Below are 18,403 nucleotides of genomic sequence, written 5' to 3' on the forward strand. Positions count from 1 at the left end.
CCTCGCGGTGTAACGTATATAGTTTCTTGGCCAATCTTTGTGCTTATGAAATGTTGCCTCTGGCCAAATTCCAGCTGCTATTATTTCTGCTGAAAATGAGTGATGGTGCTATTTTCCACTGGCTGGGGCTTCGGTTATGCAAGCTGCAGATGTCTGGCAGTGCACTGCTCTTTTTATTCAACAATGCCCTTAGAGGTCTGGTTACATGAGCTCGGTGCAAAACAACAGCATCAATTTATAAAAGTCGTCCACAATAGATTTAAGTCAGATGAAATACAGACCCGTGTAAGGGAGTAGTTACTGTATTTTTCGTAACTTGCCTGCTCTGTGAATGATGTCCACTTTAACTGGGCAAACCTGGAACAGTGGACTAAAACAAATCAGAAAACTGGCCCAAACCCTTGGGAAAACAGCTTGTTTTTTTAAAGACAGGAAATAAAGAGGTTTTTGTACACATGAGATTACATCATTATGGGAGCCATTAGCTTTAGTTTGCTGAGCCCCGTTGGACTCGTCCATTTGTAGACACACTTAGAGAAGTATGCAAGCATTTTTAGCTGACATTATCCCATCATCAGACTAGTGTTTAAAATGCCAGACTTTGTACTTAGAGAAGTTGTGATTATCTCTGTTTCACATTGATTATTTTCTTTTCAAAGTGGACTTAAGCACTCTGACCACCATTTATACAAACACAGTCACGAGATAAAAGAGTCACTTGACAGCATAATCAAGTCAACAGCTGATGCAATCATGTGGATGCTGCCGGGAAGCCTGCACACCTACCTACCTACATCAAACATTTGGTAAATAATAAACAGAAATAACCAAAACATGCTTTTACTACAATCCAGTTTTCCACACAAAAACAGAGGGCTCAGTCCATGCGTGCAAAAACATTTCACTAAGATTTATGACGTTAAATTGTAGCTATCTGTGTGTAACTTTGGAGTGTGACAAATGTGTGACATGCATTGCACAGCTTGTTCCAGATGGTCCTCTTGGCTTTGCTAGCAGTTTCTTTCATAAGACCAAAAAAAGGCTCAGCAGAGTTCTGACAGGAAAACACATTTTTGTGGGGAGGTACAGAGGAGTGGTGGGCCAAATGTGCAGAACTCACAAATCAATAGGACTCGGGGCTGCAGTTATGTAAATGTTTGTCCAATGGAAGGCAAGCTAGCTGTGGGGAGTGCCGGGGAGGTCCACATCTCCAGAAGTTATTATGCAACACCAGCCAACTGTATATAAGGCCCCGAATATGACAGAACACCAGAGGATCTCTGTGAGCTATCCACTTTGTTTTAAACAGGTATGCACTGACACCGGACTTGCTTTTAAGCTTTTACATTTTAACTTAGGAATTTAAGGTGCATGGTTGTGCTTTTGCAAAATATCTTCTGTTCCGTTGACATTTTTCAAATTATCTTGATGCCTTTATTCAAAGTTTTGGATTTTATAAAAGTGGCATGTTGTAGCACAGAGGCAAATATTTTACTTGAGGACTTGAAAGAACTAGCAATGTGTCTGACAAATGCACAAATGCAAATGCAAATCTGTCCTCTCTGTCACCTCTCCTCCTCCTCCTCTATACCTGCCCCTCCCAACTTCTTCTTTCTTTGATTCTGTCTTTTTTCCTTCCACTGAGGTAGAATGCTGCGGTACGTTGTAGCCCTCTGTCTCCTGGCTTTGGCCTGGGCGCAGGACTGCCAGGTGGCCAACTTCCAGGTCGTGCAAAACTTTGACAAGACAAGGGTGAGTTGGAAGTGTGAAGAGATTTCTTTAGTTGTATGCATAGGTCTAGATTTCAGGGGGAACACAGGGGACATGCTAGACTGTTAAATCATAATTAATGCTGAAAAAATCACCAGAATACAGGAAATTAAGTGTTTAATGCTCAAAATGTTCAGGCGGAGGACCCCTAAACCCTCCATTTCATGTGTCTCTCCCAAAGTTAAAACGAAACCTAAGCCCTTTGTTCAATGATCATATTTATATCTACAATGTAGTATTTTTTCATAGTTGTTTTGGTCAGGATTCTGTTTAAAGGACTTTGTGTAATCAAAATATTTTGTTCTTTGAGGAGCGAAGTGGACTTACACTTTGATTTCTTTCTCTCAGTATGCAGGGACATGGTACGCCGTAGCAAAGAAGGACCCAGAGGGTTTGTTCTTAATCGACAATGTCGTGGCCCAGTTTATTGTCGACGAGGACGGCAAAATGACCGCCAACGCTAAGGGCAGAGTCATCATCCTTAAGTGAGTTCTGCTCTTTACTGTGAAGGCTCACCTTTCCCCAACTTGAGCATCAAATTTGCGCAACTTCCTACGTGTTCTATGCTTTAATCAGCATGCTTTTAACTAATTTGCTTTTAAATCAAATTTGTTAGTTTATTGTTTTTATTCCGTGTGCTTTTGTTTGTCCTATTGTATTTATTGTGTGCTTTTGCTTTTATTGGTTTGTTTGTTTTTTTTCCATGTGCTTTTGGTTTGCTTTTATTCCTGTGCTTTTATCCGTGTAATCTGTAAAGCACTTTGGGTCGCCTTTGGGTATGAAATGTGCTTTAAAGTAAATGTGAGTTTGCCTAGCCTTCTCCCTTTTTTATCTCCTCCATCTCGTCTCACATCTTCCGTAATGTCCTTCTCTCTTTTTTGACCTCTAGCAATTGGGAACTGTGCGCCGACATGATGGCCACCTTTGAGGACACTACTGACCCTGCCAAGTTCAGGATGAAGTACTGGGGAGTTTCATCCTATCTGCAGACTGGAAGTAAGTTGTTGAACATTTACACCTGAACACTGACTTAAAGGAACTTAAATTGGGGTTGACAACAAAATCAAGGCAACTAATGAATGATCTGGCACCTTATTAGCATTTGCCTTTGGCAGTTTTCTGTTGGGAATCACTAATATTACACTGCAAAAGCAAATGTTGACCTTAAGACAACTGTTGATTTAATTTAATCATCAACTGCAGCACTTAGTTCTCTGTGACCCTGACCCTGGAGAATGAATCAAACTTACTAGGAAGAGGTCCAAATGTCACTGTGTGTAACTTTGACATCACATTAAGGCGAAGTATAGTCATTTATTAATTAACTGCACTTCCATAAAATCTGAGGCTGAGTCAGTTTTATACACGCAATCTCTAATGTATCACTATGATCCCAGTGCTGACCCAAAATGCTGTTTTTCTTTATCAACTGTAGCATTACCCATAATACCCATCTATGTAATTACATCAGCTGTTGACTTGATTATGCCATCAAGGGACTCTTTTATCTCCCAGTGACTGTGTTTGTATAAATGATGGTGCTCAAGTCCACTTAAAAGAGAAAATGAGGCTGAGGCTTTCTTGGTCTTATGAAAGCAACTGCAAGCAAAGCCAAGAGGACCATCTGGAACAAGCTGTGCAATGCATTTCACACATTTGTCACACTCCAAAGTATACACACAGATAGGCACACACTTCAACGTCATAAATCTAAGTGAAATGTTTTTGCGTGCATGGACTGAACCCAGTTAAGTTGTGTGGAAAAAACTGGATCTCACTAAAAGCATGTTGCAGCCCTTTCTCCTATCTTATTTACCAATAAATTGTCTCAGTTGGTGCATGTGCTTCCCGGCAACATCTATATGATTGCATCAGCTGTTGAGTTGAATACGCTGTCAAGGAACTCTTTGATCTCCCAGTAACTGTGTTTGTATAAATGGTGGGCAGAGAGCTGAAGTCCAATTCAGAAAAGAAAATAATCAATGTGAAAGAGAGATAATCACAACTTCTCCAAGTACAAAGTCTGGAATTTTAACACCAGTCAGTGATGATGGGATAGTGTATGAGTTAGCTAAATATGCACGTGTAATACTGTATGCATGTCTACATAGGTCAACATAAAAGTTAATTGTTAAAATATATTATAGTATAACAAAACTAGGTTTCAAGATTTGTAATGGTGTAAACCAAAAAAATAAAAAATAAGAAAATTAGTTATCCCTAACATTTGTTGTGTTATGGTTTGAGAGTGATGAAAACAGATGGGGACTAAGCATAGATTTTAATAATAGTTAGATACCAAAACCCTAGATGGTGCCTGTTCATTCCAGTGGAGTTGCTCACGTGGCGCATTCGCCAAAAAAGTTTTCTAGCTTCCAGGTTTACTTCCACGGTATTCGGCCCATTGAATATGGGCAGCAGTATTTCTCCTGCTGGCCTCACCCATGAGTCCCTGCTCGGCAAGTATTTTGCTACATTAGCCAGCTAGACATTTGTCTGTGTTAGCAAGCAAGCTAACGTTAGCTAACATTAGCCAGCTGAAACCAAAATATCACAATATATTTCACATGTTAGTGTTTCCTCCAACGTCAGGATTTCTCTTCAGCACAAGGGGGGCACTGGAATTATGATGAAGAGCACTGAATTTGATGGATTTACTGTTTAACAGACAACAAAAAAGGCAAGAATTAGCTCACCAGCACAGCCTGTGGTCCGTGTTAGCAAGTAAGCTAACATTAGCTAACATTAGCCAGCTAAAACCACAATATCACAATATGTTTTACATTCTAGTGTTTCCTCCAACGTCAGGATTTCTCTTCAGCACCGGGGAGCACTGAAATTATGATACAGAGTACTGAATTTGATGGATTTACTGTTTATCGGAGAACAACATGGGTATTTTGCGTCCCGAGCTGAAGGGGAATTTTCTTTACTACAATACTGTGAGTGGCCACCGGGGAAAATTTGCTGCAAGGCTGAGCGGCTTTCCTGGAGGTCTGATTTACAGCTGAGGTTAACTTTCGCTAGCACAAAACTGGCTTTAAACCATTAAAACAAAATGTACTTACCAAAAAACCTGAACATTTGACTCCTTAGTGGGTCTTTTATTACAACCAAACTCTGAGTAACACTTTATTAAGTGACCAAAATGTTACAGTTTAATGAACTAAAAACACACTTGTATAGCGACAACTAAGGCCACACCTACACTCTGTAAACCTGGGGTTACGCCATGGTTAAGTTACCTAACCAACGTGTTGCTGTGGTAGCGACAGCATTTGTTTGTTACTCAAAGTGACTGCACCCTTAATTATGCAGAAATTTTAAGCCCTAATAACATTTAAATTGGTGAGTTGTATAAAATTGTCATGAATGGGGAAATTAGCTACAGAGACCACAACTGTTTTTGTACCAGGCTGTAAACATGTTTCTTTCTGCTGTAAAGTTGGGCATTTTAACATGGAAGGCCATGGGGATGAACCCACTCTTGGAGCCAGCCTCCAGTGGTCATTAGACGAACTGCAGTTTTTAGCACTTGATATTTAAGCTCCGGAGGTTGTAGCTTGACTGAAGCCTGGATGTTTACAACGTCTGGATCCACCCTCGCATTTAACTAAAATTGTAGCATTTATCTTGGGAACAAAAAGCCTCCATTTACAAAACATCAAGGCACCCCTGGGACACAAAGTACTTGTGAGATGGACAGTAAATGTCCACTGTAATCTGTAGCATACTTTTTTGGCCTCACACTTACGTTGCAAGTTTGAAAGAAATGGTTCATAAATTGTAAAAGGATTGTTTGGTAAAAATCTTTCCTTTCTCTCCTCCCCTCCCTGCTCTCAGACGATGACCACTGGGTGATCGACACTGACTACGATAACTATGCCGTCCACTACTCCTGCAGACTAGTAGACTCTGACGGCACTTGCCTGGACGGCTACTCCTTCATATTCTCTCGTCACGCGACGGGTCTGAGGCCTGAGGACCAGGTCAAAGTCACCCAGAAAAAGATCGACATCTGCCTGCTGGGCAAATACAGACGTGTTGTACACACTGGTGAGTTCATCTTAGAACGAAGACATTAAGAATTAAAAATAAAATACTGTATAACTTTTTTTTTTAGAGATAATCAGTGTTTTTGTGATCATGTAGTTAGCTAAATGTTTGTCTTCTCTCCACTACAGGCTTCTGCGAAAGCAGCTGATCTGATAACAGTCAGAGAACTTCTTTCTGAAGCACCCACCTCTGACACTGTGCGCCCCTCCCCCCCTGCTTGTCTTGGACTGACTCCCACCAGAGTTTTCCCTCCTGTCTCTGTCTTAGCAGAAAAAGCAGCCCATACTTCTTTTAAAAGAAATTAAAAGTGTCAAACTATAAACTCACATTCACATGCTGTAAATAGAAAGACGACTGTTGGGGCTGGTTTGTTGTCACATTCCCAAAATATTCCCAGAAGTAAAGGAGGTTCTCGCTTTTTTTAACATTTTAGTCCTCATCCTCAACATCTGTCATGTTTTTTTTGTGGTACAGGAGCTTCAGAACATATCAGCCTCTCTCATGGAAACCAGTGGAACTTGCTCGCTGGTTCCAGTGAGAAAACTACACATACCAGCTCAGTCAATTTTTTTTGGAGCTTTTCAGGACAATGTGTCAAAAAATCAGTTGTGCAAATCTTGTTAAAGTGAACTCGCATCACTGCAGCTCTGGACTGTTAACACCATGTTTACCACACAACCTAGTTCACAAGTCACTGACTTTGCTTTTACACTGAAGGACTGACGGTATCTTGTAGCACATAAGTAGATATTGTTAATAAACCTTAACACAAACATATTAGGTCATGTGCCATATAGGAACAGTAGTTTGGTTGTTATTTGATTGTATGATGTATACTTCTTGATCCAGTTTTTGAAATAAAACATTCATACCGTGTTGGCTCTTTCAATTTTTGATTGCCTTGAAATATTCATCTGTATAATGGGATTGCACATAATGAATTCATGTTGTTGGCCTTTAAATTCAGTCAATCAAAATACTTCAAAATCCAACTTTATACAGAATTTTGTAGGTTATTTTTTCTATCTTCCATCATAGCACAGCTTCATCAAACAAAAGCAATGATATGACATTAATTTCTAGCCACAGCTTCCTATACTGTAGCTGTGCACCCACTATAACACAACTTTGTCCAACTAATATCTAGTGCAGGACTGTCAAACATACGGCCTGTGAGCCAGAACCGACCCATCAAAAGGCCCATTTCCACCGCAGCAACTTCAGGGTAATTTTACGGGGCCGGGGCCGTTGGTGCGTGTCTCCACCGCAGGAACCACCCCTGAAGGACAGAGTTCCGGAACTTTTACAGGGGCTAAACAAGTCCCTGCCTCGGGGTAGGTACTCAGAACGGCCCTGAAAGACTCCCAGCTGGGGCTTGGGGATTACTTGGTGCTGATTGGATATACTCAAGGAGGGATGTGATGTCAACAGAAAGCAACAAAATAGCCGGCATTTTTAAAACTCAGCAGACGAGGGTTAGCTTGTTCATATAGCTTCCTCCGCCACGTAAAAAAAACCTCACTAAATGGCCCGTGAAAAAAATATTCTTTCCAGCGGATATCTTAGTTACAACATGATTGAGCTAGCAAAGCAGTTTTGTGTTGCTATGTGTGGTATTTATTCAGTTTTGGGAAATCACAATGTCTAGAAAGCATCAGTGGCTGCCGCTGACAGGGACAGCTAACAGCAGGCTAACATCAGGACGTCATCTGTTAAAAGCCTCCCATTGTCGGATACGACATGAAACTACTCCAGTTAGCTCAATCCTGTTGTAACTAAGACATCTGCCGGAATTTTGCAGGGGTGCAGTTAAGTCTGTGTGATGTAAATGTCGCCATCAATCCATGTCCACGAGGGTCCACCTGAACCCCTTGGTGTATGTCTGTATGCAGCCCATTTTTTGTGACCATGCGGACTGTAGGCGTAGCAAGCCCTGACTGTTTATGCTCTAATCTAGTGGTTTTCAAACTTCTTGTGCTAACCAAAGGGCAAGCCAAAATCTGTCATCATGTGTAATCATTCTTATCACGATTTAAGACAATAAAATTAAGACTAAATAAGACAGGTAGCTTTCGGGATACTGTCTACTGACCGGTGGTAGGTTGTCTTGGCTGGTGCTTAGTTGAAATTTGCTTCATACAATAAAGTGATCCATTGTCCCACTCACAGCTTTCTCCTTTTAATTGTTATCATCCTTCACACTGGCTGCCAATCTGGACTTCGACACACTTCGAATTTGAAAAGGTTCCCCGCTAAGGTTTTTAAATGAAATTCAATCCAATTTCATTTTGTAGCTAGAGGTTAGGTTGCCTCTTCATTAGAAAATGGGTGCGCACAACATATTGCTACAGTCAAGGAAAAACTCAGTCGTAACTTTTTGTATAGGCCCAGTTGAATATTGCAGTAATAATGAGTGGTTATCCCAATATCCCACGGCACACCTGGATTGGCATTAGGGCACACCATTTGAGAACCACTGCTCTAATCTCGTTCCAAATTCTGGTCCAGTGCAAAACACTGTAACCAAGCCAGCTGCAGCCACAGGTGAAGTTGGTTTTCAGTTGGATATTTGACAGACAGACATTCACTCCAAACCAAGCAGCACCTTCTTAGTTTCACTTTCACCTGATGTCAGCAGTACGAAGATGGTAAGCTCACCTCCAAGCCCTCCTGTTTACTGATGGTGGTTGATGCAGACCCTCAATTGTATCATGAATACAACTGTGTGTGTGTGTCCGTGTGACTGCGGTTGACATTTGTGGCTTTGAGTGAAATGTTTCGACAATAATTTGGTACAGATGTTCACGTCTACCTCAGGATGAACTGTACTCAACTGATTACTTAACTTTTCATGTAGTACCTCATGTCAAAATCTAAACTTGTCCAAAACATGACTTAATCCCTGCAACACTAATGACATTCCCATCAGTCTCAGCTGCACTTTGTATTAAAGCCTAATTAGGCCATATCAGCATTCTAACTCAGGCGATGAACATATATACCACAAACAACAGCATGTTAGTACGCTGACACAGGCGTTTAGCTCCAAGCACCACTTTGCTTATCAGCCTCACAGAGCCGACAGCGTGGCTGTAGGCTGTTTCTTTCATAGCTGATCTTCTAGCATCACAGGGTCTAATGGGTCACAAGGGATAATAAAGATTGACAAAATGTTTTCTACATGAATAGCCCTCTTATTATCCTCAGGGTCAATGTGACCCCATTCAGTGTTAAACGACTCCAAAGAAGTGCTTGAAATCTTTTTTCTTTTGAGTCATATTTATTGACTTCTTCCCGAGTTAATGGGGACAACTGAGTAAACATTAAATTAAAATGATGATATATTTTCAGTGTCCTGTGTTTTGGGAGGTCAATTTGACCTCAGGCTGTTTAGCTGCATAAAATATAAGACATAAACATTCTACACATATTTGTTTAGGTTGTTTTAGCTGATACTGAAGTTGCTATCACATGCTATTTTATAACCTTTCGGGGCTTCATCCCTGCTATAGCCATATCTATAGTAATGTGAGAATCCCTAATATTTCTCACACCATGGGGGAGGGGAAATATGATTCATTCGCATTACATAGGGGGAGGAACAAACATATAATGGCTTGTACTGCAGTCTTTTTGACTATTCACTTGGTGCTGTCTTCATGCTCTCTCAACTTACCTCTAGGCAGAGGTTTTATGCCGATGAGGTTTTGTCACAGCTCTGACAGTGACAGTGACGCACAGGAGAATGTGTCTGAGACTGAGCAGAATGTTAAGGAGGACCCTGATTATAAGGTATCCGCCTCCGATGAGAATGAGACCCATTGGGTCATTTTTGTCTCTCAACCACCAGCAGATTCTGTTCTCTCTCAGCCTCCAAGAGTGGACTGTGTATACCTTCCAGAAATGGAAAGGTATCACCGTCTCTCTCCCCACTTGAACTGATAGCTAGAAAGATCTGGATCTGACCCACTTTCTTGGTTTGACAGGAGTGTCCAAGTCAAGAGTTGAAGCAACAGCAAGCCTTCGAAAGGCTAACACTGAAATTTGCAGACACCATGTCTCTGAAGACATTTCATGTTTTCTCCTGTGTCATATGCTTCTTGACAAACTTGCAGCAATATGCAGTGTATGGGACAAGAAGGTCCAGCGATGACCTTTTCTTTACAATCCAGCTCCACATATGACTGTGGATGAATCTCTGGTTGGAATTCATGTGTGCAACGTCCAGCTATGGCTGCAATATGCAGCCTGTTCTCATTACCAGGGCGTCAGATACAGCAGTTTGGTCAGCTGCTTTCAATAACTGATTCCACAGAGGGCACCCCTAAGCATCTGTATGAGATGCACTGGGTTTTCAACCAACTCCAATATAAGCTCCTCCACAGCAGTGATATGGAATATAGAGCGAAAACGTCAGAGTAGTGGTGGATGGTTCAAACAAACACACAACTTCATCCAGGAAACAGGTGTTTGTGTCCCAGGTTAAACCAAAATTCAGTGTTGAATTTTTATTAACTTCCTTACCTAACTAACATCATGTGACATGTGTCACAAGGTTGATCATGTTAACGTCAAGTTAACTCACTTGCTAAAGAAAGTTATATAACTACCCTTATTCAAACCCAAACCATGAGGTTCTTTCTAAACATAACCAAGTAGTGTTGTTGCCTGACCCTTATGTAGTTTTGATGACTAAACCTCCTGTGACCACAAAAGTTTATTTTGAAAAGACACTGCGTATGTAAGAAGCAAAAATTAACACGTCGTCCCTGAGTGTCCAAAACTGATGCTAGAGGGGTACCTAGAGCATCATAGTTTGAAGCATGGGGCCACTGACCAGGCTGCCTTATTTGTCGAGTTAGAAGTGAGAACGTGTCGCATATGCTGGTATACAGTGGGAACCCCCCCATTGGGAAGCACCTGAAGAGCGTCAGGACATGAGATCGGTACTAGACAGGTCAAATTGTTCACAGAATTACGATTACATGTGATCATTTTTTGCATTGTACAGCTTGGATGAAGAACTACTGACAAAGCTTACAGTGAGCGCGTTTACATGCACACTAATAAACCGATCATTATCTGATTTCTGGAGTTGCCTGACTATTCAAGTGGTCATGTAAACAGCATAATCCGATAGGCTTTATCCGATAAAAGCCATTATCTGATTATGAGAAATCAGATAAACACACCTAGCTTTTTCCCCAATAGTCAGATTATTCGGTGCATGTATACCCTTTAATCTGGTTTCTTGGTTTCCTGGTTTTGCTATTTTATACTCCCACTCCACTACATTTTAGGGGGAAATATTGTACTTTCTACTCCACTACGTTAATCTGACTGCTTTTGTTTCCTTTCAGATAAAGATTTTACATAAAATATATTTTTATATTCTCAGTGTTTAAATTGTCACTTTTATTTTATGTTATATATTATGCACTTTGTGTGACAAGTTTATATACAATACACTTGTATATTGCACTTTGCAGTACTTTTACTACGAATCTACCCAAAGTATGTAAAATTGGCTCCACACTGATAAACTACAAATTAGAATGCTCTCACATGTATTTGTTAATGATAAAACCAAACAGTACTGTAAGAATATAAGCTGTCAGCATGATGAGTGCTTTATTTTGCAAATATATGACTTGCGTACTTTTCGAGGTTTTTCAAGGATATGAGTACCTACTGTAACAGGAAGTTTGAGTTTTATGTCATGTACTTGGGGAGAAATCCAACTGAAGGACTGAATCATGTAAACCAGGTTTTTCTGATTATCAGATTATTGAAGTGCATGTAAACGCGTCAAATCGGATTATTACCATCACCTGATTATTCCCATTTATCTGATTATTGTGCGCATGTAACTGTGCTCAGTGAGAAAAACAAAGGGAGAGCTTCTGTATGAAGCTTAAAACACCAAAAAGATACAATTTTAGGTAAATCGGTGATTTTAATGATTTGTAAATTTTTTCATAGTCTCGTAAGAGGTATCTCGAATGTATAAGGGGAGGTTTATGTACAGGGGTATTTAGAGACATACAGTGCCTGACACACAAAGTAAAGTAATAACTTTACATCATTTTCTGTAGGGTTTAAATTGCTCGGTTCAAATTGACCCTGAGAAAAAAAGATGTTAGTGAATTGGAGGAGGAGGGATATGTTGTTAGTCTGCAGAGTAAGCTGAAAATTCATTATATAGTGAAACATCAGAGAGTGTTACATCAGCTCAATGGAAAATGGAATACATTTATGGGGCCTAATCCTTTCACTATCAAAGTACACTCAAGAGCAAAACACAAAGCCAAGACACACCAAGCTCATCAACCTTTATCTCAGCCTTCACTTTTCCACTGTGGATGATCTATAACACAAGTGCCATGAAAACTACATCTTGTAAAACTGTACATGTCGAACTGGTTTAAAAACAGGCAACACATGCCAAGACTGAGTAACAAGAAGCTCTGGTGAAAGTTCAGTCGGGAAGACTATATTTTTGCATAGGCCTGTAATTTATTTCTCATATCATCTGCCATTTGGTCCTCGCGCACATGCTCACTCGCAGTTGACCTTTCGCTAAGCTCCACCCCTTTGTGATGGTCCGACAAGCTGTCAGAGTAAGCATGGAGCCCACACTGTAACTAACTGCACTCCCTGAAGAAATATGATCATATTTTTGGAAAAATGAAACAGTGATTCCAGAGAAAAGCAGACAGAGGGGTCTACAGTCTGTGTTTGAAGGATATATCCAGGATGTCAAACTGACTCAGCAGCAACAACAGGTTAAAAAAAAAGATAGTTAGAAGCTAAAGCCGAACTATGGGCTACAGATCACAGTGTAAAAGTGAACCACCACATCACTGCTGATCGCCACACAAGACAATGAATATAAAGGGAGACTTTGCAGATACTGAACCAGCTCTGTGGCATCGCAGTGCATTAAAACGTGTCAATGTCACAGACTTTCCAACAGTTTAACAATTTCTATTTTAAATTTTATGTCAACATATTCAGTATCAAAAACGGTACTGCATTCAATTGAGAAAAAAAAAAAAAATCAGCCGTTTTTCTGATTTAACAAGATTATCTCAGGATTATACATCTGCTAGTTTATGAGATTATCCTGCAAATTCAGTAAAGCAAGAGCAGAATTTCTTTCCCTATGAAGACTTCTTGTAATTCTGAGATACTCAATCTCGATTCAGAAAAAAACGGGCAAATATTTCAGGAAGTGAATGCTTTACACTACATAATTCAGTACATTATAGGCCCCATAAAACACTGATGTGACGAAGATTACAGAAAGGACTGTTGTGTTCAAAGGAGATACGTATTTTTATTGCACACTTTTGTACAGTACAGTGCATGGCAAAACAACTTTGGAGCACATGATTAGAATAAAAAAAGACGCATTTAAAAAAACAGATGGACAGAAGTTGGCCAAACAATGTGATTGTTGCATTTCAAAGATACACGGCCTAAAAACACCACACGTTTTAAAAGATGACAGTACAACAGTGTCTGTCAGTCTGTCTTAAGTCTATCTGGTCACATTGCCAAGACGGCAGGAATAAAAGCAACTTAACCCCCTTTCCCCTACCAAGAGGACCTTTACTAATCCCCTGCCTTAAATAGTTTAGTACAAGGAATTAACTCATGCAATCTCATTCCAGCCTCAAAGGACTGTGGGCTAGAAAAGTGAAGGTGGAGGTGGAAGCAAGCTTCTCGAACAGGGAGGAATACATGGACAAACTTGGCACCGTGTGACTGTAACCTTCCCGATGTGGTGTGTTTAAGTTTACGCGAATCAAACTTTGTGGTTACAGTTGGAGAAAGATCTTGGTCATGGTTACAGTCACATGGTTCAGCAAGGACTGCCCAACTGCCTGCAACACACTACACAGAGCAACACTTTATAATGGAAGTTAACAGGCAACACATGGCAGACCAGTTTAGTCCACAAAACAGCGTAAACAGACATATTTTTACCTCAATACTGTCAACACGGCAACAACCATTACTGTTTCAGGGTAATTTCTCTTTCAACAAACAATGCAAATACGCCTTTAATATTAACCGTGCTGAGGAAATGCTACCCCAAAACAGCAAAGGTATTGGTTACTGAAACTAGGAGTGGATGTATGGTGTAATTACAGCTTGTTTATCCAGGGAACATACTGTATTATGCCGGTTTGTAAACTTTTATACAATACAATAAGGTAGATCCAATGATGATGCAAAAAAAGGGCCATCATAAATTCATAACATTGTACATGAATACATTTACTGAAGGAAGATAAACGCTTTCATTATCTAAAAGTCAGTAGTTCACTTATATAAAATAAAACAACCCAAGAATAAATAATTTCATCAAACACACACTCAACAATAAAATTTACTAAGAGCTTCAGGAGAAGAAAAACAAGGAGCAGGAAGACCCTAGACATTAACATACAGTGGGATATGATCGGATCAATCTTTGGCCTAATGGTATTCTAAGGGCAAAAAGAACTGGAGTACATATTTTAAAACAGCCATATCATTTAACATCAAAGACTTTTGAATAGTGTTTGTGATGCGATATGCAGCACTTTAAGAATGTCCCTTAATTCACATTTTTAAAAGTACAAATTTTAATGTGTATTTACTCATAATAAGGTTTTCCAGCTGTTCTGAGGCTTCAGGCTATTCGCGCATCTCCTGGAGTGAAAACTAAGCTTATAGCAGTGATTATATAAATGTTGTTTATGGGAACTGCACACACTATGCTTAGGGCACATCTATACCCCACCAATAAATGAATCAGAAATTTAAATTCAGCAATTATGACAGCAGGTGCATTCCAAACTAATCATCTTGCATGTGGCCTCGGCCACTTTGCAGTTTAAAAAGGACAGCTCGCTCCAAATCAGCCTTCTGTTAATTACAGTGGAACCAGATGGTGTTTGGCTTGTGTTGGCTGAAAGCGCCAAAAACACTACGTTTGAAAAACTCAACAGCAATGTGTCGTTCCAGAAATCATGAGCCAGTTACTCAAGACAATCAACAGACCTTGTTGTGAAACTTGTTTTATCACCATGCAGAAGGAAGTGTGCATCTACTCATGGATGAAGGGCTTGAGCTCTTGACGTCGTAGGATGTCAACATTAATGGCGTCCTCCTCCTTTGAGCTGTAACCATGGATGTATAAAGTAAACTGGATACAGCATTAGAGGCAGGGCTCTGTTTATTCCTATGAATGTTGCTCAGTGGCACATGAAACCAAAACACTGCCCATAGAGCAGGCGCACTGGAGACTTCCATTGGCCAAGCTGGCTACTTTCAGTTTAGTGCTCTGCTAACTTAACAGGGATAAAATGATTCTGTTATGCAGCTCTTCTAAACTTTTCGAAATGTTCGACTGAATGGATCAAATCTCAATACTGAAATAAGTCATTTGGCGGGGGTTGTGACGCTCCACAAAATGTATTCACACACCGATTTACAAATGTCTCCTTCGCCATGTAAGTCAATGGAAAAGTCTATTTTTTGGGGGGCCACATGGCATCATGTGACGCTGACATTTCACTTTGGCCACTACAAAAATTAGCTTAGAATCTCAACACACTTCCCTGGGGCCTGGCTGTAACGTTAGCTAGCTCAGTGGTGCTAGGTGAGCTACCAGTAGATGCACACTTCCTTCTACGCAGTGATATGGTTGCTGGTGTAGTTCGGCACAAAGAAAATAATTCCTAAATGAAAGTGCTCACAACAAGGTCTGTGGATTATCTTGAGTAACCAGGGCATGATTCCAGAAAGAGACACTTCTGGGTTTTTTTTAGGTATTTTTTTTGGCACTTTGAGCACCACAAACCGAGTCCATCTAGTTCCATTATGTTTGAGAGATAAGGCAGACATCTCTATGGCCGATATCCCAACATTTGGTAACTCGCACCAAAACAATCTAAACTGATAAATAGCACTACAGGTAAGAGACAAATATGTATTTTGATTTGGCTGAACTCTCCCTTTAACTGCAACTTTTTGGGTTGTTTAAAGATGTAAGCAGCCTCCCAGTTAAGTCTTTCAATATATATATCTACTCACCTTTTTTGCTCACAGGAGTGACTGTGGAGTCAGTGTATGACAAGCGTTTAAAATATTCTGCAGGGGTTTACGTTTCTTGAATGGATCTTTTGATCTATTCCAGTGGTTCCCAACCTCTCTGGCTTGTGACCCATTTGAAATGAGGCAATGCCTATTTGACACCCGTTGTCCCAGACTGCATGTCCATATGACCAGGTTAACCAAAATGTGAGTTTTATTCCCTTTTTATTTGTAATGATTTCCGAGGCCTGGAGAGGCAAAGAAAAAATAAAAGGCATGTGTTGTATGTATAGAAGCTTTACTATCTTGCTCCCCCCTTGGGTGAGGACAGGTCCTGACACTAAGGCTGGGAATTGATCTGCCCTCTCCTCTAGCCTCTAGGCAAGGCAGTAATCAATGTGTGCCAGGAGCTCCCTGTGGCGACTGGTGGGATAGTGGGCCTGACACTTTGGGCACTCCAGGAAGCTCTCGTCCAGGAGGTTGGTGACTTTGGAGGGAGATGTAGGACAGTGAGGGTCAGTGATAGTCAGACGCTCAAATTCAAAGCTGTTGTAGTTGCTGGGCTCTGAGAAACGGGTGTTTGGCTGTTTCTGAAAGGGAAAACATTATGTTTATTGAGCAGCTTCTTTGCTGCAGAGTAATATAAAAAGAGTATACTTGACTTTAATAGAAGTATTTTACATTTAACTGCAATTAAGATACTATTGAGGTTGTACTTCTGAAAGATATAGCAATGAACATGTGGTTATGATATCCACTAAAACTTACAGCAGACTCCAGTTTAGTAATCTGATCCCGGGCCTTGCGAAGCTCTTTCAGCACCTTATGTAACTGGTGCTGCATGCTCTGACGATCAATCTTTTCATTCTCAAAGTCCTTGGCAGAGAGTTGGATCTTAGGAGGGGGAGGAAATATATGAGGAGGAGAGCGAGCCAAGAACTCATTGTACTTGAATTGCACAAGTGGGATCAGTATGGATTTATATAAATATAAACAGTTACATTTCTACGTGCTACATACTACATAATGGGCCTGAGCTGATGGAATTTCCACTCCTAACCATGCGGTGAGCGTTCAAATTGTCTAAGCGGTTATTGCTGACCTCATTGTTTGTTTTCAACAATTTGAAACAGATTTGCGGTTGTGTGAATTGCTGGGCCGTTTATCTGTAATTTACAGTTACCTGTTGCTCCAGAGCTGCAATCCTCCTCTGTTCTTCATGTTGGCTCAGAAGAGACTTCTGCAGCATATTCACCTGTAAAGGCCAAATGATCAGTAAAATCCAACATTTAAATCCCTTTTCCATTCAAGAGGAACAGTATGCAGGATTCAGGGGCATCTATTGGCAAACATGGTATATAATATTCATAACAACTTTGGTTAGCACAGAATGAGCCAATTATATCAACATATGGAGCGAGTTCGATATGTTTCTACAGTAGCCCAGAACAGACAAATCAATTCAAAGCTCTAGATAGGGCTATCTGCATTTCACATCGGCTACTGCAGTTCTACACTTGACGCATGGGAGAAGTTTCAGTTCTGCAGACTCACCACTAGATGCCACCAAATCCTACACACTGGACCTTTAAAACCTGGGTTGACATTTTATTTAAATATTCTCAGACAGTCCCACCAGGATTTTGTGATGTCGTGATCACAACAATTAACACAAATTCAGCCAGTCCCCGTGAATTCTGCGTGTCCAATACAATCACCAAAACTTTACTACGAGTCTGACTATTTAAAATCAGTATCTAAATATAACTCTTATTTAATTGTGGAGCTGCGTGCAGCTTATTGATTCACTCAGCCCATCTCTCTGTCTCCGTTATCATGAGATTATCTGCTGTGGAAGCAGAACTCTGTGCCTGGGACAGTCACACAAAAACAGTTCCCGGGCTAGCTGTTAGCATCACAAAGCTAACCCAACGATTATTAATGGGTTAAACACCAGAGTCTAGCTGTTTCAGTGTCAGCATGAGAATAAACGCTTGGTGTCTGATGTTAACTGCTGCTGCAGGGCTTCGGCCAGAGCAAGTTGTGACGAGTTGTGATGAAATCATGTTGTGCTGTGTTAGCTCGTGGTAACCAGGCAGAGAGAGCAGGAGGAGAGCTGCTCAGGGAGACCGTCCTTTAGCGCGACGTGCGTTGAACGGCATCAACAGCTGATCGGCGGTGATCAATCGCTCCCAACCCCCCACCATAACGAATAAATTCTGTTGAAAACACTGAATACTCATAATTATACACTCCGTTTCCGAGCAATCATCACAACTATTTTTGAAATTTTCACTTGCCCCTGCATTGTCATTGCAAATAAAAAATGCTTGTAACATCAAATAACTCATCAATTACCTCGATTTTTTTTTTTTTTTTTTTTTTCCTTTAAATGGGCTGTGAAATCAGACAGGAGGCAACATTCCCAAAACAGCCTGCGAAATCCTGGAGGGACGGTCCCATAAATATCTACTGTAAGTGAACGTGT

The 18,403-nt window shown here is 40.5% G+C and overlaps 2 protein-coding genes across 2 annotated transcripts in view; one reads left to right on the forward strand and one right to left on the reverse strand.

Annotated features, from left to right (window-relative positions):
- Positions 1–18,403, reverse strand: part of pde6c (phosphodiesterase 6C, cGMP-specific, cone, alpha prime) — a 49,651-nt gene that overhangs the window by 21,338 nt on the left and 9,910 nt on the right. The window contains exon 10 of the mRNA XM_049563555.1: positions 17,099–17,170. Within this exon, the coding sequence (XP_049419512.1) occupies positions 17,099–17,170 (72 nt within the window). The remainder of the gene's footprint in view (positions 1–17,098; positions 17,171–18,403) is intronic.
- Positions 1,175–6,702, forward strand: rbp4 (retinol binding protein 4, plasma). The gene is made up of 6 exons (XM_049563554.1): positions 1,175–1,309; positions 1,650–1,752; positions 2,119–2,255; positions 2,660–2,766; positions 5,614–5,826; positions 5,955–6,702. The coding sequence occupies exons 2-6, from the start codon at positions 1,651–1,653 to the stop codon at positions 5,972–5,974; spliced, it is 579 nt and encodes a 192-aa protein (XP_049419511.1). The 5' UTR covers positions 1,175–1,309; position 1,650; the 3' UTR covers positions 5,975–6,702.

Source organism: Epinephelus fuscoguttatus, linkage group LG20 (assembly GCF_011397635.1).
Source record: "Epinephelus fuscoguttatus linkage group LG20, E.fuscoguttatus.final_Chr_v1".
NCBI lineage: Eukaryota > Metazoa > Chordata > Actinopteri > Perciformes > Serranidae > Epinephelus > Epinephelus fuscoguttatus.

Bases quoted from the DNA above. Each gene is read 5' to 3' on its own strand.
- rbp4 (XM_049563554.1), top strand. From the start codon at position 1,651: ATGCTGCGGTACGTTGTAGCCCTCTGTCTCCTGGCTTTGGCCTGGGCG. The intron at 2,767-5,613 runs GTAAGTTGTTGA...CCCTGCTCTCAG, and splicing joins ATCCTATCTGCAGACTGGAA to ACGATGACCACTGGGTGATC. The intron at 5,827-5,954 runs GTGAGTTCATCT...TCTCCACTACAG, and splicing joins CAGACGTGTTGTACACACTG to GCTTCTGCGAAAGCAGCTGA.